The 21,826-nt window shown below is 36.0% G+C and overlaps 4 protein-coding genes and 3 pseudogenes across 4 annotated transcripts; 3 read left to right on the top strand and 4 right to left on the bottom strand.

Annotated features, from left to right (window-relative positions):
• Positions 1-214: 214 nt before the first annotated feature.
• LOC142229569 (N-acetyltransferase eco-like) lies at positions 215-2,000 on the bottom strand. The gene is made up of 3 exons (XM_075300134.1): positions 1,418-2,000; positions 624-1,286; positions 215-549 (listed from the first exon to the last, which is right to left on the bottom strand). The coding sequence occupies exons 2-3, from the start codon at positions 881-883 to the stop codon at positions 348-350; spliced, it is 462 nt and encodes a 153-aa protein (XP_075156249.1). The 5' UTR covers positions 884-1,286; positions 1,418-2,000; the 3' UTR covers positions 215-347.
• A 27-nt stretch (positions 2,001-2,027) lies between these two features.
• On the top strand, positions 2,028-2,992 carry LOC142229568 (putative inorganic phosphate cotransporter; annotated as a pseudogene).
• A 3,259-nt stretch (positions 2,993-6,251) lies between these two features.
• Positions 6,252-8,030, bottom strand: LOC142229511 (N-acetyltransferase eco-like). Its single transcript, XM_075300074.1, has 3 exons — positions 7,448-8,030; positions 6,654-7,316; positions 6,252-6,579 (listed from the first exon to the last, which is right to left on the bottom strand). The coding sequence occupies exons 2-3, from the start codon at positions 6,911-6,913 to the stop codon at positions 6,378-6,380; spliced, it is 462 nt and encodes a 153-aa protein (XP_075156189.1). The 5' UTR covers positions 6,914-7,316; positions 7,448-8,030; the 3' UTR covers positions 6,252-6,377.
• A 27-nt stretch (positions 8,031-8,057) lies between these two features.
• On the top strand, positions 8,058-9,479 carry LOC142229510 (putative inorganic phosphate cotransporter; annotated as a pseudogene).
• A 2,919-nt stretch (positions 9,480-12,398) lies between these two features.
• On the bottom strand, positions 12,399-14,051 carry LOC142230883 (N-acetyltransferase eco-like). The gene is made up of 3 exons (XM_075301504.1): positions 13,469-14,051; positions 12,675-13,337; positions 12,399-12,600 (listed from the first exon to the last, which is right to left on the bottom strand). The coding sequence occupies exons 2-3, from the start codon at positions 12,932-12,934 to the stop codon at positions 12,399-12,401; spliced, it is 462 nt and encodes a 153-aa protein (XP_075157619.1). The 5' UTR covers positions 12,935-13,337; positions 13,469-14,051.
• A 27-nt stretch (positions 14,052-14,078) lies between these two features.
• LOC142229609 (putative inorganic phosphate cotransporter) lies at positions 14,079-15,500 on the top strand (annotated as a pseudogene).
• Positions 15,501-18,301: 2,801 nt separating this feature from the next.
• Positions 18,302-20,080, bottom strand: LOC142230321 (N-acetyltransferase eco-like). The gene is made up of 3 exons (XM_075300961.1): positions 19,498-20,080; positions 18,704-19,366; positions 18,302-18,629 (listed from the first exon to the last, which is right to left on the bottom strand). The coding sequence occupies exons 2-3, from the start codon at positions 18,961-18,963 to the stop codon at positions 18,428-18,430; spliced, it is 462 nt and encodes a 153-aa protein (XP_075157076.1). The 5' UTR covers positions 18,964-19,366; positions 19,498-20,080; the 3' UTR covers positions 18,302-18,427.
• Between the last annotated feature and the right edge of the window lie 1,746 nt (positions 20,081-21,826).

Below are 21,826 nucleotides of genomic sequence, written 5' to 3'. Positions count from 1 at the left end.
GCAAAAATAATTGCCCATACTATACAAAGAAATTTAATAGGTAATCCTGATGGGGGAGCAAGTAAATACTCTATACACTACCCCATCATCCTGATAGCCATGTAAAATTTCTATTTTAAGATTTAAACTAAAAAGCGATTGTTTTTAACAGACAGATGAAAATGAGAAATTTTCTGATCTTAATTCCATAAATATAAAGTTTAGGGGCATCATTATTTCTATAAAAAAAAAAAAAAAACAAAATGATAAACATGCAAAATAAACCTAAAAATAGACCCATTGATTTCCAGCATAATTGTCTTATATCGATGGATTAACAATCTCTAAATTATCTGCATATTTTCAATTTATTGATAAAGCAAAAAGTTATCGGTTTGTGTAATTTTCCGAGCGAAACTTTTACCCATTTCAGTGGGGGCACTAAAGGCTATTTTATCCAAAGGTATTTCTTCACCATATATCGTATTTAATTGCACTGCTTGTATCAATTTGGTAGCGATGTGGAATCGCCTATGTAAAGGGGAAACCCATATGCGTGAAATGCCACACCTAAAATCGGAAGGAAATTAAGAATTTTTTACTCGTTTGTTTGTTTTCATTTGTTGTTTGAAGGTTTAACTTACTTGGCTTCAAATTGTTCTTCTGTACAACAATCAACACCATCCACACACATATATTTGTTGGCCTTTTCCAGTGGTTGGACCAAACATGAGCCCACAATTTGCATTTTTCTTACGGCGAAATAGGCAACAAACGTTTTTGGTACAATGTACGACGAAAAGCCCCGCTTTTTATCGACAATTTTTAATATATCCATTAGACGTTCCTTACGTTTCAAGGCAGTTGATTCTGTTAAGCGGATAATGCGACCATCGGGCCCCATTCGGGATATATGGCCATGATGTCCTCATCTATCCAACCCTTAAATTGCAAAACATGAAGAGAGGCGTGAAAATTACGATGGAGTTTTTCTTCTTCGGGTTCATGGACTGTATAGATTAAGCCGCATTGTTTGCACTGGTGGGCTCCAAACTCTTGTCCAGCATCTATTTGATACTGATCATGACCTGCCTGCCTGCATTCCAGGAGCGAGGTTATTTTCGTTTAGTTTCTGGCACAGCCAATGGTTGACAACCTCTCATTTGCATTTTTCTCGTCTTCTGCAATTTTCTTTGCCGCCTTCGAAATTGTGGTTTGGGAATATAGTGGAGTTTCATATACAACTTGGCTATATTCATATTCGCCCTCGGAGAGAATTTCAATAGACATATTTTCATAAGATTCCACTGGTATTAAAACATAAAGAAAGAGGTTTACGCTTAGCTATTTAAGCATTTGTTAGACAATAGTTCTATCTTTCTATAAGGGTCACACTTTTATCAAACCCCAATATAAAGCACTGAATTCACTAAAATACCTGAAAGTTTTGAAGGAGTACATCTTTGTTCTATTCCTACATCTAATGAATGTTAGTTGGAAATTGTTGGCTGCCTTCCAAACAACTCTTCCAATTCATCCATGTATGAAACACAAGTAGCACCAGCGCCTGTGCGCCCAGCATTGTCTTTTGCAGATTTATAGGCCCTTAATAAAGATTTCATTTTATTTTCCAGGCTTTCTGGCATTATGCTGGTATCCTAGTAAATGGGATGTATTAAATATTAAATTGTAAATATGATTCTAACCTTAAACCCTTGAAAAATCAAGTCCTCCAACACACATGAATAGGCGCTTATTTCTCTACGAGGATCTTCAATATCCTCTTTCCTTGCACTATAGCACGATAAAAAAAGGAGCGTTTCAGATTTGGTCCCCCTCTTCGTTTCCTATAATTTATAAATAAATTATTAAACAAAATCTAGAAATATTTCTTGTACTTACAATTTCTGCGACATGTTTGTTATTTATTTTCGTTTGATATTTTCAGTAGTTGCCAATCCAATTTTTGTAGTTGCCAACTCATATTTTGACAACTACAAAATTATCTTACCATGGTAACTCTGGTGCGACTTGCACTGATAGAACGTGGAAAATTGGGTGCCTTGGTTTTGGGTGGTGGTGGTAGGTACTATATTGGCTAATTACCTATCCGGAGTACTTTTGGATGCCTATGATTGACCTATTGTATTGTACCTCTTTGGTGGTCTTGGTGTTTTATGGTTCATATTTTTCAGTCTCTTATGCTTTAGTGACCCCGCCTCTCATCCCTACATCAAACCCAGCGAACGTGATTACTTGGAAAAAGAAATGGGCTCCATTGTTCGCAATGAAAATCTTCCACCCACACCCTGGAAGGCTATTTTAACTAATTTACCTATGATTGCTTAAGTCTGTGCTCAAATCAGTCATGATTGGGGCTTCTACATTATGGTTACCGATTTACCCAAATATATGTCTGATGTTATGCAATTCTCCATCAAAGCTAATGGCTTGTATTCATGTGGATTGTCTCGATTTCATCTGGTTTCATTGGTGATTGGTTGATGGCCAAAAAGATGTTGAGTATTACAAATACCCGTAAAGTGATGATTGCTGTTGCTGCATTTGGTCCTGCTATTTTCATGGTTGCTGCATCCTATGCTGGCTGTGATCGTGTTGCTGTTGTGGCCTTCATTACAATTTGTAATGTGCTTTCTATGCTGGCATGAAACTTAGCCCACTTGATATGAGTCCGAATTATTCGGGTACCTTGATGGCCATCACTAATGGTATTGGTGCTATAACTGGTGTAATTACACCATATTTGGTGGGAGTTATGACACCAAATGATACATTACTGGAATGGCGTTTGTTATTCTGGGTGGCTTTTGCTGTTCTCTGTGGTACTGTTGTAGTTTATTGTATTTGGGCTTCGGGAGAAGTTCAACATTTCAATGATCCACCAGCAGTGAAAGATATTGAAAACGAAGAACGTGGCAAAAATAAGGAAAAAAATTAAAATCCACAAGACTGTTTGCAAAACGACAACAGAAATGCAGTAAATGGATTTAGTTTTAACCTAAAGGCCGGTATGCACCTCTAGCGAAATTTTCGGTAGCAAAAAGTTATTTAAGTCTACAACAAAAAAACAGGGCTGTGTACACAAATTTTAAACCAGCTAATCGCTTTTAAAAATTGTTAATATATGTTCCAAATATTCCTCAAATAAATTGTTTATTATTTACAGACCTTTTAAAACTTTTACGCACACAATGATTGTAATAAATTAAATGTTTGCTGCCAAAATATGCTTTTGACAACCCTATTACTTTCATTAGAGGTGCGTACCAGCTTACGAAATTGAACGCTACCGAAAATTTCGTTAGCATAAATAGCAATGCATTTCTTATGGGAATGAAATTTTTCGCTAGAGGTGCATACCGGCCTTAAGTCCAAAAATTAAAAAAAAAAGTTATTTGGTACAGATAACTTGGAGAAACAATAAATCAGGATTAATTTAATTTAATGATGTCTTGCTACCAAATGTGTATTTAAAGGAGATAATTGATTTATTCTCAGAAAACAGTATTTTCACTGTTTTAAGTTTGTTTTTATTTAAAAAGCACAAAACGTTTAATTTTAAAAACAATGGAACTAAAAGCCTTAAAAATGGTATGTAAGTCCATTCTAAATTGTATGTAAGTCCATACGTGGTATATATTAAATCAAAAAAGATCGATTAAATACGTATATAATTCAGTTTGACAAAGTAGACATAAAATTTTGACAAAATTTTCTACAGAAATAAAATTTTAACAAAATTTTCTATAGAAATGAACCGATATGGACCAATTTTTGTGTGATTGGACCAATTTTGGTATGGTTGTTAGCGACCATATACTAACACCACGTGCCTAATTTGAACCGGATTGGATGAATTGTGCTCCTCCAAGAGGCTCCGGAGATCAAATCTGGAGAATATTTTATATGGGGGCTATATAAAGGGTGATTTGTTAAGAGCTTGATAACTTTTAAAAAAAAAAAAAAAAAAAACGCATAAAATTTGCAAAATCTCATCGGTTCTTTATTTGAAACGTTAGATTGGTCCATGACATTTACTTTTTGAAGATAATTTCATTTAAATGTTGACCGCGGCTGCGTCTTAGGTGGTCCATTCGGAAAGTCCAATTTTGGGCAACTTTTTCGAGCATTTCGGCCGGAATAGCCCGAATTTCTTCGGAAATGTTGTCTTCCAAAGCTGGAATAGTTGCTGGCTTATTTCTGTAGACTTTAGACTTGACGTAGCCCCACAAAAAATAGTCTAAAGGCGTCAAATCGCATGATCTTGGTGGCCAACTTACCGGTCCATTTCTTGAGATGAATTGTTCTCCGAAGTTTTCCCTCAAAATGGCCATAGAATCGCGAGCTGTGTGGCATGTAGCGCCATCTTGTTGAAACCACATGTCAACCAAGTTCAGTTCTTCCATTTTTGGCAACAAAAAGTTTGTTAGCATCGAACGATAGCGATCGCCATTCACCGTAACTTTGCGTCCAACAGCATCTTTGAAAAAATACGGTCCAATGATTCCACCAGCGTACAAACCACACCAAACAGTGCATTTTTCGGGATGCATGGGCAGTTCTTGAACGGCTTCTGGTTGCTCTTCACTCCAAATGCGGCAATTTTGCTTATTTACGTAGCCATTCAACCAGAAATGAGCCTCATCGCTGAACAAAATTTGTCGATAAAAAAGCGGATTTTCTGCCAACTTTTCTAGGGCCCATTCACTGAAAATTCGACGTTGTGGCTCGTTAGTAAGTCTATTCATGTTGAAATGTCAAAGCATACTGAGCATCTTTCTCTTTGACACCATGTCTGAAATCCCACGTGATCTGTCAAATACTAATGCATGAAAATCCTAACCTCAAAAGAATCACCCTTTATAATTATGGATCATATACTAACACCATGTTCCAAATTACAACCGGATTGGATGAAATTTGCTTCTCTTTGAGGCTCCGCAACCCAAATCTGGGGATCGGTTTATATGGACGCCATATATAATTAAGGACCGATGTGTACCCATTTTTGCACGGTTGTTAGAGACCATATACCAATACCATGTACCAAATTTCAGCCGGATCGGATGCAATTTGCTCCTCTTTGAGGCTTCGCAAGTCAAATCTGGAGATCGGTTTATATGGGGTCTATATATAATTATGGACCGATGTGGACCAATTTTTGCATGGTTGTTAGAGACCATATACCAACATCATGTACCAAATTTCAGCCGGATCGGATGAAATTTGCTTCTATTTTAGGCTCCGCAAGCCAAATCTGGAGATCGGTTTATATGGGGGCTATATATAATTATGGACCGATGTGGACCACTTTTTGCATGGTTGTTAGAGGCCATATACCAACACCATATACCAAATTTCAGCCGGATCGGATGAAATATGCTTCTGTTAGAGGCTCCACAAGCCAAATCTGAGGGTCCCTTTATATGGGGGCTATACGAAAAAGTGGACCGATATGGCCCATTTTCAATGCCATCCGACCTACATCGATAACAACTACTTGTGCCACGTTTCAAGTCGATAGCTTGTTTCGTTCGGAAGTTAGCGTGATTTCAACAGACGGACGGACGGACGGACATGCTTAGATCGACTCAGAATTTCACCACGACCCAGAATATATATACTTTATGGGGTCTTAGAGCAATATTTCGATGTGTTACAAACGGAATGACAAAGTTAATATACCCCCATCCTATGATGGAGGGTATAAAAAAACAAATATTCTTACAAATTAAAAAAATATGTTTGTATGTATATATGTTGGTTTAAAATAACAGTTGACAAACATGTAAGCAAATGCAATGCCTTTAAGAAACCTATAATAAAATTCAAAACGAAATGAAAAAAGCGAATAACTTGTAGTTATATGTGTTGCTAAAAAGTATTTTTTATGTGTACTTGGAGTAATAAAAAGAACGTTAACATTTTTGTATGATGATTATTCAAAGCGAATGGTTTTTATGTACAGTTCAAATATATTTCGGATATGTTACTATAGATTATGCGTTAATATTTAAAAATCCATTTTGAATGCAAAAATAATTGCCCATACTATACAAAGAAATTTAATAGGTAATCCTGATGGGGGAGCAAGTAAATACTCTATACACTACCCCATCATCCTGATAGCCATGTAAAATTTCTATTTTAAGATTTAAACTAAAAAGCGATTGTTTTTAACAGACAGATGAAAATGAGAAATTTTCTGATCTTAATTCCATAAATATAAAGTTTAGGGGCATCATTATTTCTATAAAAAAAAAAAAAACAAAATGATAAACATGCAAAATAAACCTAAAAATAGACCCATTGATTTCCAGCATAATTGTCTTATATCGATGGATTAACAATCTCTAAATTATCTGCATATTTTCAATTTATTGATAAAGCAAAAAGTTATCGGTTTGTGTAATTTTCCGAGCGAAACTTTTACCCATTTCAGTGGGGGCACTAAAGGCTATTTTATCCAAAGGTATTTCTTCACCATATATCGTATTTAATTGCACTGCTTGTATCAATTTGGTAGCGATGTGGAATCGCCTATGTAAAGGGGAAACCCATATGCGTGAAATGCCACACCTAAAATCGGAAGGAAATTAAGAATTTTTTACTCGTTTGTTTGTTTTCATTTGTTGTTTGAAGGTTTAACTTACTTGGCTTCAAATTGTTCTTCTGTACAACAATCAACACCATCCACACACATATATTTGTTGGCCTTTTCCAGTGGTTGGACCAAACATGAGCCCACAATTTGCATTTTTCTTACGGCGAAATAGGCAACAAACGTTTTTGGTACAATGTACGACGAAAAGCCCCGCTTTTTATCGACAATTTTTAATATATCCATTAGACGTTCCTTACGTTTCAAGGCAGTTGATTCTGTTAAGCGGATAATGCGACCATCGGGCCCCATTCGGGATATATGGCCATGATGTCCTCATCTATCCAACCCTTAAATTGCAAAACATGAAGAGAGGCGTGAAAATTACGATGGAGTTTTTCTTCTTCGGGTTCATGGACTGTATAGATTAAGCCGCATTGTTTGCACTGGTGGGCTCCAAACTCTTGTCCAGCATCTATTTGATACTGATCATGACCTGCCTGCCTGCATTCCAGGAGCGAGGTTATTTTCGTTTAGTTTCTGGCACAGCCAATGGTTGACAACCTCTCATTTGCATTTTTCTCGTCTTCTGCAATTTTCTTTGCCGCCTTCGAAATTGTGGTTTGGGAATATAGTGGAGTTTCATATACAACTTGGCTATATTCATATTCGCCCTCGGAGAGAATTTCAATAGACATATTTTCATAAGATTCCACTGGTATTAAAACATAAAGAAAGAGGTTTACGCTTAGCTATTTAAGCATTTGTTAGACAATAGTTCTATCTTTCTATAAGGGTCACACTTTTATCAAACCCCAATATAAAGCACTGAATTCACTAAAATACCTGAAAGTTTTGAAGGAGTACATCTTTGTTCTATTCCTACATCTAATGAATGTTAGTTGGAAATTGTTGGCTGCCTTCCAAACAACTCTTCCAATTCATCCATGTATGAAACACAAGTAGCACCAGCGCCTGTGCGCCCAGCATTGTCTTTTGCAGATTTATAGGCCCTTAATAAAGATTTCATTTTATTTTCCAGGCTTTCTGGCATTATGCTGGTATCCTAGTAAATGGGATGTATTAAATATTAAATTGTAAATATGATTCTAACCTTAAACCCTTGAAAAATCAAGTCCTCCAACACACATGAATAGGCGCTTATTTCTCTACGAGGATCTTCAATATCCTCTTTCCTTGCACTATAGCACGATAAAAAAAGGAGCGTTTCAGATTTGGTCCCCCTCTTCGTTTCCTATAATTTATAAATAAATTATTAAACAAAATCTAGAAATATTTCTTGTACTTACAATTTCTGCGACATGTTTGTTATTTATTTTCGTTTGATATTTTCAGTAGTTGCCAATCCAATTTTTGTAGTTGCCAACTCATATTTTGACAACTACAAAATTATCTTACCATGGTAACTCTGGTGCGACTTGCACTGATAGAACGTGGAAAATTGGGTGCCTTGGTTTTGGGTGGTGGTGGTAGGTACTATATTGGCTAATTACCTATCCGGAGTACTTTTGGATGCCTATGATTGACCTATTGTATTGTACCTCTTTGGTGGTCTTGGTGTTTTATGGTTCATATTTTTCAGTCTCTTATGCTTTAGTGACCCCGCCTCTCATCCCTACATCAAACCCAGCGAACGTGATTACTTGGAAAAAGAAATGGGCTCCATTGTTCGCAATGAAAATCTTCCACCCACACCCTGGAAGGCTATTTTAACTAATTTACCTATGATTGCTTAAGTCTGTGCTCAAATCAGTCATGATTGGGGCTTCTACATTATGGTTACCGATTTACCCAAATATATGTCTGATGTTATGCAATTCTCCATCAAAGCTAATGGCTTGTATTCATGTGGATTGTCTCGATTTCATCTGGTTTCATTGGTGATTGGTTGATGGCCAAAAAGATGTTGAGTATTACAAATACCCGTAAAGTGATGATTGCTGTTGCTGCATTTGGTCCTGCTATTTTCATGGTTGCTGCATCCTATGCTGGCTGTGATCGTGTTGCTGTTGTGGCCTTCATTACAATTTGTAATGTGCTTTCTATGCTGGCATGAAACTTAGCCCACTTGATATGAGTCCGAATTATTCGGGTACCTTGATGGCCATCACTAATGGTATTGGTGCTATAACTGGTGTAATTACACCATATTTGGTGGGAGTTATGACACCAAATGATACATTACTGGAATGGCGTTTGTTATTCTGGGTGGCTTTTGCTGTTCTCTGTGGTACTGTTGTAGTTTATTGTATTTGGGCTTCGGGAGAAGTTCAACATTTCAATGATCCACCAGCAGTGAAAGATATTGAAAACGAAGAACGTGGCAAAAATAAGGAAAAAAATTAAAATCCACAAGACTGTTTGCAAAACGACAACAGAAATGCAGTAAATGGATTTAGTTTTAACCTAAAGGCCGGTATGCACCTCTAGCGAAATTTTCGGTAGCAAAAATTTATTTAAGTCTACAACAAAAAAACAGGGCTGTGTACACAAATTTTAAACCAGCTAATCGCTTTTAAAAATTGTTAATATATGTTCCAAATATTCCTCAAATAAATTGTTTATTATTTACAGACCTTTTAAAACTTTTACGCACACAATGATTGTAATAAATTAAATGTTTGCTGCCAAAATATGCTTTTGACAACCCTATTACTTTCATTAGAGGTGCGTACCAGCTTACGAAATTGAACGCTACCGAAAATTTCGTTAGCATAAATAGCAATGCATTTCTTATGGGAATGAAATTTTTCGCTAGAGGTGCATACCGGCCTTAAGTCCAAAAATTAAAAAAAAAAGTTATTTGGTACAGATAACTTGGAGAAACAATAAATCAGGATTAATTTAATTTAATGATGTCTTGCTACCAAATGTGTATTTAAAGGAGATAATTGATTTATTCTCAGAAAACAGTATTTTCACTGTTTTAAGTTTGTTTTTATTTAAAAAGCACAAAACGTTTAATTTTAAAAACAATGGAACTAAAAGCCTTAAAAATGGTATGTAAGTCCATTCTAAATTGTATGTAAGTCCATACGTGGTATATATTAAATCAAAAAAGATCGATTAAATACGTATATAATTCAGTTTGACAAAGTAGACATAAAATTTTGACAAAATTTTCTACAGAAATAAAATTTTAACAAAATTTTCTATAGAAATGAACCGATATGGACCAATTTTTGTGTGATTGGACCAATTTTGGTATGGTTGTTAGCGACCATATACTAACACCACGTGCCTAATTTGAACCGGATTGGATGAATTGTGCTCCTCCAAGAGGCTCCGGAGATCAAATCTGGAGAATATTTTATATGGGGGCTATATAAAGGGTGATTTGTTAAGAGCTTGATAACTTTTAAAAAAAAAAAAAAAAAAAAACGCATAAAATTTGCAAAATCTCATCGGTTCTTTATTTGAAACGTTAGATTGGTCCATGACATTTACTTTTTGAAGATAATTTCATTTAAATGTTGACCGCGGCTGCGTCTTAGGTGGTCCATTCGGAAAGTCCAATTTTGGGCAACTTTTTCGAGCATTTCGGCCGGAATAGCCCGAATTTCTTCGGAAATGTTGTCTTCCAAAGCTGGAATAGTTGCTGGCTTATTTCTGTAGACTTTAGACTTGACGTAGCCCCACAAAAAATAGTCTAAAGGCGTCAAATCGCATGATCTTGGTGGCCAACTTACCGGTCCATTTCTTGAGATGAATTGTTCTCCGAAGTTTTCCCTCAAAATGGCCATAGAATCGCGAGCTGTGTGGCATGTAGCGCCATCTTGTTGAAACCACATGTCAACCAAGTTCAGTTCTTCCATTTTTGGCAACAAAAAGTTTGTTAGCATCGAACGATAGCGATCGCCATTCACCGTAACTTTGCGTCCAACAGCATCTTTGAAAAAATACGGTCCAATGATTCCACCAGCGTACAAACCACACCAAACAGTGCATTTTTCGGGATGCATGGGCAGTTCTTGAACGGCTTCTGGTTGCTCTTCACTCCAAATGCGGCAATTTTGCTTATTTACGTAGCCATTCAACCAGAAATGAGCCTCATCGCTGAACAAAATTTGTCGATAAAAAAGCGGATTTTCTGCCAACTTTTCTAGGGCCCATTCACTGAAAATTCGACGTTGTGGCTCGTTAGTAAGTCTATTCATGTTGAAATGTCAAAGCATACTGAGCATCTTTCTCTTTGACACCATGTCTGAAATCCCACGTGATCTGTCAAATACTAATGCATGAAAATCCTAACCTCAAAAGAATCACCCTTTATAATTATGGATCATATACTAACACCATGTTCCAAATTACAACCGGATTGGATGAAATTTGCTTCTCTTTGAGGCTCCGCAACCCAAATCTGGGGATCGGTTTATATGGACGCCATATATAATTAAGGACCGATGTGTACCCATTTTTGCACGGTTGTTAGAGACCATATACCAATACCATGTACCAAATTTCAGCCGGATCGGATGCAATTTGCTCCTCTTTGAGGCTTCGCAAGTCAAATCTGGAGATCGGTTTATATGGGGTCTATATATAATTATGGACCGATGTGGACCAATTTTTGCATGGTTGTTAGAGACCATATACCAACATCATGTACCAAATTTCAGCCGGATCGGATGAAATTTGCTTCTATTTTAGGCTCCGCAAGCCAAATCTGGAGATCGGTTTATATGGGGGCTATATATAATTATGGACCGATGTGGACCACTTTTTGCATGGTTGTTAGAGGCCATATACCAACACCATATACCAAATTTCAGCCGGATCGGATGAAATATGCTTCTGTTAGAGGCTCCACAAGCCAAATCTGAGGGTCCCTTTATATGGGGGCTATACGAAAAAGTGGACCGATATGGCCCATTTTCAATGCCATCCGACCTACATCGATAACAACTACTTGTGCCACGTTTCAAGTCGATAGCTTGTTTCGTTCGGAAGTTAGCGTGATTTCAACAGACGGACGGACGGACGGACATGCTTAGATCGACTCAGAATTTCACCACGACCCAGAATATATATACTTTATGGGGTCTTAGAGCAATATTTCGATGTGTTACAAACGGAATGACAAAGTTAATATACCCCCATCCTATGATGGAGGGTATAAAAAAACAAATATTCTTACAAATTAAAAAAATATGTTTGTATGTATATATGTTGGTTTAAAATAACAGTTGACAAACATGTAAGCAAATGCAATGCCTTTAAGAAACCTATAATAAAATTCAAAACGAAATGAAAAAAGCGAATAACTTGTAGTTATATGTGTTGCTAAAAAGTATTTTTTATGTGTACTTGGAGTAATAAAAAGAACGTTAACATTTTTGTATGATGATTATTCAAAGCGAATGGTTTTTATGTACAGTTCAAATATATTTCGGATATGTTACTATAGATTATGCGTTAATATTTAAAAATCCATTTTGAATGCAAAAATAATTGCCCATACTATACAAAGAAATTTAATAGGTAATCCTGATGGGGGAGCAAGTAAATACTCTATACACTACCCCATCATCCTGATAGCCATGTAAAATTTCTATTTTAAGATTTAAACTAAAAAGCGATTGTTTTTAACAGACAGATGAAAATGAGAAATTTTCTGATCTTAATTCCATAAATATAAAGTTTAGGGGCATCATTATTTCTATAAAACAAAATGATAAACATGCAAAATAAACCTAAAAATAGACCCATTGATTTCCAGCATAATTGTCTTATATCGATGGATTAACAATCTCTAAATTATCTGCATATTTTCAATTTATTGATAAAGCAAAAAGTTATCGGTTTGTGTAATTTTCCGAGCGAAACTTTTACCCATTTCAGTGGGGGCACTAAAGGCTATTTTATCCAAAGGTATTTCTTCACCATATATCGTATTTAATTGCACTGCTTGTATCAATTTGGTAGCGATGTGGAATCGCCTATGTAAAGGGGAAACCCATATGCGTGAAATGCCACACCTAAAATCGGAAGGAAATTAAGAATTTTTTACTCGTTTGTTTGTTTTCATTTGTTGTTTGAAGGTTTAACTTACTTGGCTTCAAATTGTTCTTCTGTACAACAATCAACACCATCCACACACATATATTTGTTGGCCTTTTCCAGTGGTTGGACCAAACATGAGCCCACAATTTGCATTTTTCTTACGGCGAAATAGGCAACAAACGTTTTTGGTACAATGTACGACGAAAAGCCCCGCTTTTTATCGACAATTTTTAATATATCCATTAGACGTTCCTTACGTTTCAAGGCAGTTGATTCTGTTAAGCGGATAATGCGACCATCGGGCCCCATTCGGGATATATGGCCATGATGTCCTCATCTATCCAACCCTTAAATTGCAAAACATGAAGAGAGGCGTGAAAATTACGATGGAGTTTTTCTTCTTCGGGTTCATGGACTGTATAGATTAAGCCGCATTGTTTGCACTGGTGGGCTCCAAACTCTTGTCCAGCATCTATTTGATACTGATCATGACCTGCCTGCCTGCATTCCAGGAGCGAGGTTATTTTCGTTTAGTTTCTGGCACAGCCAATGGTTGACAACCTCTCATTTGCATTTTTCTCGTCTTCTGCAATTTTCTTTGCCGCCTTCGAAATTGTGGTTTGGGAATATAGTGGAGTTTCATATACAACTTGGCTATATTCATATTCGCCCTCGGAGAGAATTTCAATAGACATATTTTCATAAGATTCCACTGGTATTAAAACATAAAGAAAGAGGTTTACGCTTAGCTATTTAAGCATTTGTTAGACAATAGTTCTATCTTTCTATAAGGGTCACACTTTTATCAAACCCCAATATAAAGCACTGAATTCACTAAAATACCTGAAAGTTTTGAAGGAGTACATCTTTGTTCTATTCCTACATCTAATGAATGTTAGTTGGAAATTGTTGGCTGCCTTCCAAACAACTCTTCCAATTCATCCATGTATGAAACACAAGTAGCACCAGCGCCTGTGCGCCCAGCATTGTCTTTTGCAGATTTATAGGCCCTTAATAAAGATTTCATTTTATTTTCCAGGCTTTCTGGCATTATGCTGGTATCCTAGTAAATGGGATGTATTAAATATTAAATTGTAAATATGATTCTAACCTTAAACCCTTGAAAAATCAAGTCCTCCAACACACATGAATAGGCGCTTATTTCTCTACGAGGATCTTCAATATCCTCTTTCCTTGCACTATAGCACGATAAAAAAAGGAGCGTTTCAGATTTGGTCCCCCTCTTCGTTTCCTATAATTTATAAATAAATTATTAAACAAAATCTAGAAATATTTCTTGTACTTACAATTTCTGCGACATGTTTGTTATTTATTTTCGTTTGATATTTTCAGTAGTTGCCAATCCAATTTTTGTAGTTGCCAACTCATATTTTGACAACTACAAAATTATCTTACCATGGTAACTCTGGTGCGACTTGCACTGATAGAACGTGGAAAATTGGGTGCCTTGGTTTTGGGTGGTGGTGGTAGGTACTATATTGGCTAATTACCTATCCGGAGTACTTTTGGATGCCTATGATTGACCTATTGTATTGTACCTCTTTGGTGGTCTTGGTGTTTTATGGTTCATATTTTTCAGTCTCTTATGCTTTAGTGACCCCGCCTCTCATCCCTACATCAAACCCAGCGAACGTGATTACTTGGAAAAAGAAATGGGCTCCATTGTTCGCAATGAAAATCTTCCACCCACACCCTGGAAGGCTATTTTAACTAATTTACCTATGATTGCTTAAGTCTGTGCTCAAATCAGTCATGATTGGGGCTTCTACATTATGGTTACCGATTTACCCAAATATATGTCTGATGTTATGCAATTCTCCATCAAAGCTAATGGCTTGTATTCATGTGGATTGTCTCGATTTCATCTGGTTTCATTGGTGATTGGTTGATGGCCAAAAAGATGTTGAGTATTACAAATACCCGTAAAGTGATGATTGCTGTTGCTGCATTTGGTCCTGCTATTTTCATGGTTGCTGCATCCTATGCTGGCTGTGATCGTGTTGCTGTTGTGGCCTTCATTACAATTTGTAATGTGCTTTCTATGCTGGCATGAAACTTAGCCCACTTGATATGAGTCCGAATTATTCGGGTACCTTGATGGCCATCACTAATGGTATTGGTGCTATAACTGGTGTAATTACACCATATTTGGTGGGAGTTATGACACCAAATGATACATTACTGGAATGGCGTTTGTTATTCTGGGTGGCTTTTGCTGTTCTCTGTGGTACTGTTGTAGTTTATTGTATTTGGGCTTCGGGAGAAGTTCAACATTTCAATGATCCACCAGCAGTGAAAGATATTGAAAACGAAGAACGTGGCAAAAATAAGGAAAAAAATTAAAATCCACAAGACTGTTTGCAAAACGACAACAGAAATGCAGTAAATGGATTTAGTTTTAACCTAAAGGCCGGTATGCACCTCTAGCGAAATTTTCGGTAGCAAAAATTTATTTAAGTCTACAACAAAAAAACAGGGCTGTGTACACAAATTTTAAACCAGCTAATCGCTTTTAAAAATTGTTAATATATGTTCCAAATATTCCTCAAATAAATTGTTTATTATTTACAGACCTTTTAAAACTTTTACGCACACAATGATTGTAATAAATTAAATGTTTGCTGCCAAAATATGCTTTTGACAACCCTATTACTTTCATTAGAGGTGCGTACCAGCTTACGAAATTGAACGCTACCGAAAATTTCGTTAGCATAAATAGCAATGCATTTCTTATGGGAATGAAATTTTTCGCTAGAGGTGCATACCGGCCTTAAGTCCAAAAATTAAAAAAAAAAGTTATTTGGTACAGATAACTTGGAGAAACAATAAATCAGGATTAATTTAATTTAATGATGTCTTGCTACCAAATGTGTATTTAAAGGAGATAATTGATTTATTCTCAGAAAACAGTATTTTCACTGTTTTAAGTTTGTTTTTATTTAAAAAGCACAAAACGTTTAATTTTAAAAACAATGGAACTAAAAGCCTTAAAAATGGTATGTAAGTCCATTCTAAATTGTATGTAAGTCCATACGTGGTATATATTAAATCAAAAAAGATCGATTAAATACGTATATAATTCAGTTTGACAAAGTAGACATAAAATTTTGACAAAATTTTCTACAGAAATAAAATTTTAACAAAATTTTCTATAGAAATGAACCGATATGGACCAATTTTTGTGTGATTGGACCAATTTTGGTATGGTTGTTAGCGACCATATACTAACACCACGTGCCTAATTTGAACCGGATTGGATGAATTGTGCTCCTCCAAGAGGCTCCGGAGATCAAATCTGGAGAATATTTTATATGGGGGCTATATAAAGGGTGATTTGTTAAGAGCTTGATAACTTTTTTAAAAAAAAAAAAAAAAACGCATAAAATTTGCAAAATCTCATCGGTTCTTTATTTGAAACGTTAGATTGGTCCATGACATTTACTTTTTGAAGATAATTTCATTTAAATGTTGACCGCGGCTGCGTCTTAGGTGGTCCATTCGGAAAGTCCAATTTTGGGCAACTTTTTCGAGCATTTCGGCCGGAATAGCCCGAATTTCTTCGGAAATGTTGTCTTCCAAAGCTGGAATAGTTGCTGGCTTATTTCTGTAGACTTTAGACTTGACGTAGCCCCACAAAAAATAGTCTAAAGGCGTCAAATCGCATGATCTTGGTGGCCAACTTACCGGTCCATTTCTTGAGATGAATTGTTCTCCGAAGTTTTCCCTCAAAATGGCCATAGAATCGCGAGCTGTGTGGCATGTAGCGCCATCTTGTTGAAACCACATGTCAACCAAGTTCAGTTCTTCCATTTTTGGCAACAAAAAGTTTGTTAGCATCGAACGATAGCGATCGCCATTCACCGTAACTTTGCGTCCAACAGCATCTTTGAAAAAATACGGTCCAATGATTCCACCAGCGTACAAACCACACCAAACAGTGCATTTTTCGGGATGCATGGGCAGTTCTTGAACGGCTTCTGGTTGCTCTTCACTCCAAATGCGGCAATTTTGCTTATTTACGTAGCCATTCAACCAGAAATGAGCCTCATCGCTGAACAAAATTTGTCGATAAAAAAGCGGATTTTCTGCCAACTTTTCTAGGGCCCATTCACTGAAAATTCGACGTTGTGGCTCGTTAGTAAGTCTATTCATGTTGAAATGTCAAAGCATACTGAGCATCTTTCTCTTTGACACCATGTCTGAAATCCCACGTGATCTGTCAAATACTAATGCATGAAAATCCTAACCTCAAAAGAATCACCCTTTATAATTATGGATCATATACTAACACCATGTTCCAAATTACAACCGGATTGGATGAAATTTGCTTCTCTTTGAGGCTCCGCAACCCAAATCTGGGGATCGGTTTATATGGACGCCATATATAATTAAGGACCGATGTGTACCCATTTTTGCACGGTTGTTAGAGACCATATACCAATACCATGTACCAAATTTCAGCCGGATCGGATGCAATTTGCTCCTCTTTGAGGCTTCGCAAGTCAAATCTGGAGATCGGTTTATATGGGGTCTATATATAATTATGGACCGATGTGGACCAATTTTTGCATGGTTGTTAGAGACCATATACCAACATCATGTACCAAATTTCAGCCGGATCGGATGAAATTTGCTTCTATTTTAGGCTCCGCAAGCCAAATCTGGAGATCGGTTTATATGGGGGCTATATATAATTATGGACCGATGTGGACCACTTTTTGCATGGTTGTTAGAGGCCATATACCAACACCATATACCAAATTTCAGCCGGATCGGATGAAATATGCTTCTGTTAGAGGCTCCACAAGCCAAATCTGAGGGTCCCTTTATATGGGGGCTATACGAAAAAGTGGACCGATATGGCCCATTTTCAATGCCATCCGACCTACATCGATAACAACTACTTGTGCCACGTTTCAAGTCGATAGCTTGTTTCGTTCGGAAGTTAGCGTGATTTCAACAGACGGACGGACGGACGGACATGCTTAGATCGACTCAGAATTTCACCACGACCCAGAATATATATACTTTATGGGGTCTTAGAGCAATATTTCGATGTGTTACAAACGGAATGACAAAGTTAATATACCCCCATCCTATGATGGAGGGTATAAAAAAACAAATATTCTTACAAATTAAAAAAATATGTTTGTATGTATATATGTTGGTTTAAAATAACAGTTGACAAACATGTAAGCAAATGCAATGCCTTTAAGAAACCTATAATAAAATTCAAAACGAAATGAAAAAAGCGAATAACTTGTAGTTATATGTGTTGCTAAAAAGTATTTTTTATGTGTACTTGGAGTAATAAAAAGAACGTTAACATTTTTGTATGATGATTATTCAAAGCGAATGGTTTTTATGTACAGTTCAAATATATTTCGGATATGTTACTATAGATTATGCGTTAATATTTAAAAATCCATTTTGAATGCAAAAATAATTGCCCATACTATACAAAGAAATTTAATAGGTAATCCTGATGGGGGAGCAAGTAAATACTCTATACACTACCCCATCATCCTGATAGCCATGTAAAATTTCTATTTTAAGATTTAAACTAAAAAGCGATTGTTTTTAACAGACAGATGAAAATGAGAAATTTTCTGATCTTAATTCCATAAATATAAAGTTTAGGGGCATCATTATTTCTATAAAAAAAAAAAAAACAAAATGATAAACATGCAAAATAAACCTAAAAATAGACCCATTGATTTCCAGCATAATTGTCTTATATCGATGGATTAACAATCTCTAAATTATCTGCATATTTTCAATTTATTGATAAAGCAAAAAGTTATCGGTTTGTGTAATTTTCCGAGCGAAACTTTTACCCATTTCAGTGGGGGCACTAAAGGCTATTTTATCCAAAGGTATTTCTTCACCATATATCGTATTTAATTGCACTGCTTGTATCAATTTGGTAGCGATGTGGAATCGCCTATGTAAAGGGGAAACCCATATGCGTGAAATGCCACACCTAAAATCGGAAGGAAATTAAGAATTTTTTACTCGTTTGTTTGTTTTCATTTGTTGTTTGAAGGTTTAACTTACTTGGCTTCAAATTGTTCTTCTGTACAACAATCAACACCATCCACACACATATATTTGTTGGCCTTTTCCAGTGGTTGGACCAAACATGAGCCCACAATTTGCATTTTTCTTACGGCGAAATAGGCAACAAACGTTTTTGGTACAATGTACGACGAAAGGCCCCGCTTTTTATCGACAATTTTTAATATATCCATTAGACGTTCCTTACGTTTCAAGGCAGTTGATTCTGTTAAGCGGATAATGCGACCATCGGGCCCCATTCGGGATATATGGCCATGATGTCCTCATCTATCCAACCCTTAAATTGCAAAACATGAAGAGAGGCGTGAAAATTACGATGGAGTTTTTCTTCTTCGGGTTCATGGACTGTATAGATTAAGCCGCATTGTTTGCACTGGTGGGCTCCAAACTCTTGTCCAGCATCTATTTGATACTGATCATGACCTGCCTGCCTGCATTCCAGGAGCGAGGTTATTTTCGTTTAGTTTCTGGCACAGCCAATGGTTGACAACCTCTCATTTGCATTTTTCTCGTCTTCTGCAATTTTCTTTGCCGCCTTCGAAATTGTGGTTTGGGAATATAGTGGAGTTTCATATACAACTTGGCTATATTCATATTCGCCCTCGGAGAGAATTTCAATAGACATATTTTCATAAGATTCCACTGGTATTAAAACATAAAGAAAGAGGTTTACGCTTAGCTATTTAAGCATTTGTTAGACAATAGTTCTATCTTTCTATAAGGGTCACACTTTTATCAAACCCCAATATAAAGCACTGAATTCACTAAAATACCTGAAAGTTTTGAAGGAGTACATCTTTGTTCTATTCCTACATCTAATGAATGTTAGTTGGAAATTGTTGGCTGCCTTCCAAACAACTCTTCCAATTCATCCATGTATGAAACACAAGTAGCACCAGCGCCTGTGCGCCCAGCATTGTCTTTTGCAGATTTATAGGCCCTTAATAAAGATTTCATTTTATTTTCCAGGCTTTCTGGCATTATGCTGGTATCCTAGTAAATGGGATGTATTAAATATTAAATTGTAAATATGATTCTAACCTTAAACCCTTGAAAAATCAAGTCCTCCAACACACATGAATAGGCGCTTATTTCTCTACGAGGATCTTCAATATCCTCTTTCCTTGCACTATAGCACGATAAAAAAAGGAGCGTTTCAGATTTGGTCCCCCTCTTCGTTTCCTATAATTTATAAATAAATTATTAAACAAAATCTAGAAATATTTCTTGTACTTACAATTTCTGCGACATGTTTGTTATTTATTTTCGTTTGATATTTTCAGTAGTTGCCAATCCAATTTTTGTAGTTGCCAACTCATATTTTGACAACTACAAAATTATCTTACCATGGTAACTCTGGTGCGACTTGCACTGATAGTTGCACTGGATAGAACACCAGTGCAACGAATCACATACAAAAGTTCCATCCAGTGCAAAAAGAAAACAGCCCTAATATTTTCTTTCCCAACAGTTAATAATATATATTTGGTGCTTTTTGCATTTCGGGAGTTGGCATCACTGATAAACGGCGTAACAACTTTGAAAGGCTTCAATTTTTGTTTGACCGCCTTTTGCAGGTTCGAATTTTTTTATTTGATAGTATTTGTTTTGTTTACTTACATGTATTATGTATGTGTATCTATTTTATATGTATGAGTAAAATGAGTATTTTCTCAGAGTATTTTATTTCAAATTGCCTGCATATTGACCCAGCGGCGTAGTTCATGTGCTTGGAAGGCCTTTTTCCAGGCCTGTCTAGGCATTACAGAGGCCTGCTTAGGACATTACACCTTCCTTTCCATTTAACATAGGGTGAGATTGGAGGGCAAGGCCTTCTTTGTAGCTTACATAAAAGGGCGTTCACCAGCCCTCTAAACAGAAGGAGTTCTACAGGGGTGTATATAAGAATTCCTACATAATTACTGAAAATAAAACCACACCTTCGCTCCTTCTTATTACAGGCATGTTGCAGCGCTACGTCAAGAAGGTGTTCTGTAGTACAGGGCGGTCTTCCCTATACGTTCTCAAAAGAATGACTTTATCATTACTAGACATAGTTATTGTTTTAATTCAGATTTATTGTTACAATAAGAAGTTTCGAGTTCAAAGATAGATAAATAAATAGATAATTAATATAAAATTAAAGAAAAAAATATACAAATTTTTAAGTAAGAACTTCTTTCGCCACATTTGTTGTTGAGATCTGGAAGAATTTAAATTCAAGAAATTATAGAAAAATAATGGCCCTTTTTGGGAAATTGAAAGCAATCCAATTATGTTAGATGCTTGTCTACTTATATTTGTAAGTGGGATTTTATAAAACGAGCGATTGACTTAAAAAGGCATTGAAAATGCATTGTAATTATAATTAAATAGCAATACAAACAATTTTTAAAACTATATTTTAAAAGAGAGCCCAAGGCAAATCTCCTGCTGCATAACTTTAACACCCATGCTGTAAGTTTAACTTTTCACAATTTCACAAATTTAAAAACACAAAACAAGGAACGCGTCTGTACTTCACAAAATCAAAACTTAACGAACGAATGGCGTGAATTGGCGTCCGCAAAATTATTATGCACTTTTATTATCGTTTATTAACATATGCAAAGACAATTAATGAAAATATTTTCTGTCATAATATGAAATAACCACTTGACTTCCAAAGGCATTACAAATGCATTCTAATTATAAATGAATAGGGATGTAAACAATTTTAAAGCTCTCTTTTAAACGAGAGCACAAGACAACTCTCTTGCTACATCATTGTAACACCCATGCTATACAACTTCTATAAAGAAGGCAAAGAGAATGTCTGGGTTTATAAAATGAAAAAGTAAATGAAACGCAATGCTTAATTACAGGTCTGATTTTAGAATGCCTACGATGAATGTAAAATCAGTACACATGCATGTCTTATAAACACAACTCCTTCCAATTTAAGGCATTTAACATGCCTGAATTTGTAAGGTCCTTCTCGATTCCGCCGCTGGGAATGAACAATTTTAAATGGCTTAAATATAAATATAAAATTAAAAATATCTGGATGTGGAACAACTTTTCAGAGCGGAAAGAACATCATTGAATTGATCATCATCGTCT

Source organism: Haematobia irritans, chromosome 3 (assembly GCF_050003625.1).
Source record: "Haematobia irritans isolate KBUSLIRL chromosome 3, ASM5000362v1, whole genome shotgun sequence".
NCBI classification, from domain to species: Eukaryota; Metazoa; Arthropoda; class Insecta; order Diptera; family Muscidae; genus Haematobia; species Haematobia irritans.
The sequence above is the reverse complement of the archived record's forward strand: the minus strand, read 5'-3'. Positions and strand labels throughout refer to the sequence as shown.

What these genes read in the sequence shown, in the direction of transcription:
- LOC142229569 (XM_075300134.1), bottom strand. Translation starts at nt 883, where the DNA reads ATGGGGCCCGATGGTCGCATTATCCGCTTAACAGAATCAACTGCCTTG. An exon ending in GAAGAACAATTTGAAGCCAA is followed by an intron (nt 550 to 623) that starts GTAAGTTAAACC and finishes TTCCGATTTTAG; the next exon opens with GTGTGGCATTTCACGCATAT.
- LOC142229511 (XM_075300074.1), bottom strand. Translation starts at nt 6,913, where the DNA reads ATGGGGCCCGATGGTCGCATTATCCGCTTAACAGAATCAACTGCCTTG. An exon ending in GAAGAACAATTTGAAGCCAA is followed by an intron (nt 6,580 to 6,653) that starts GTAAGTTAAACC and finishes TTCCGATTTTAG; the next exon opens with GTGTGGCATTTCACGCATAT.
- LOC142230883 (XM_075301504.1), bottom strand. Translation starts at nt 12,934, where the DNA reads ATGGGGCCCGATGGTCGCATTATCCGCTTAACAGAATCAACTGCCTTG. An exon ending in GAAGAACAATTTGAAGCCAA is followed by an intron (nt 12,601 to 12,674) that starts GTAAGTTAAACC and finishes TTCCGATTTTAG; the next exon opens with GTGTGGCATTTCACGCATAT.
- LOC142230321 (XM_075300961.1), bottom strand. Translation starts at nt 18,963, where the DNA reads ATGGGGCCCGATGGTCGCATTATCCGCTTAACAGAATCAACTGCCTTG. An exon ending in GAAGAACAATTTGAAGCCAA is followed by an intron (nt 18,630 to 18,703) that starts GTAAGTTAAACC and finishes TTCCGATTTTAG; the next exon opens with GTGTGGCATTTCACGCATAT.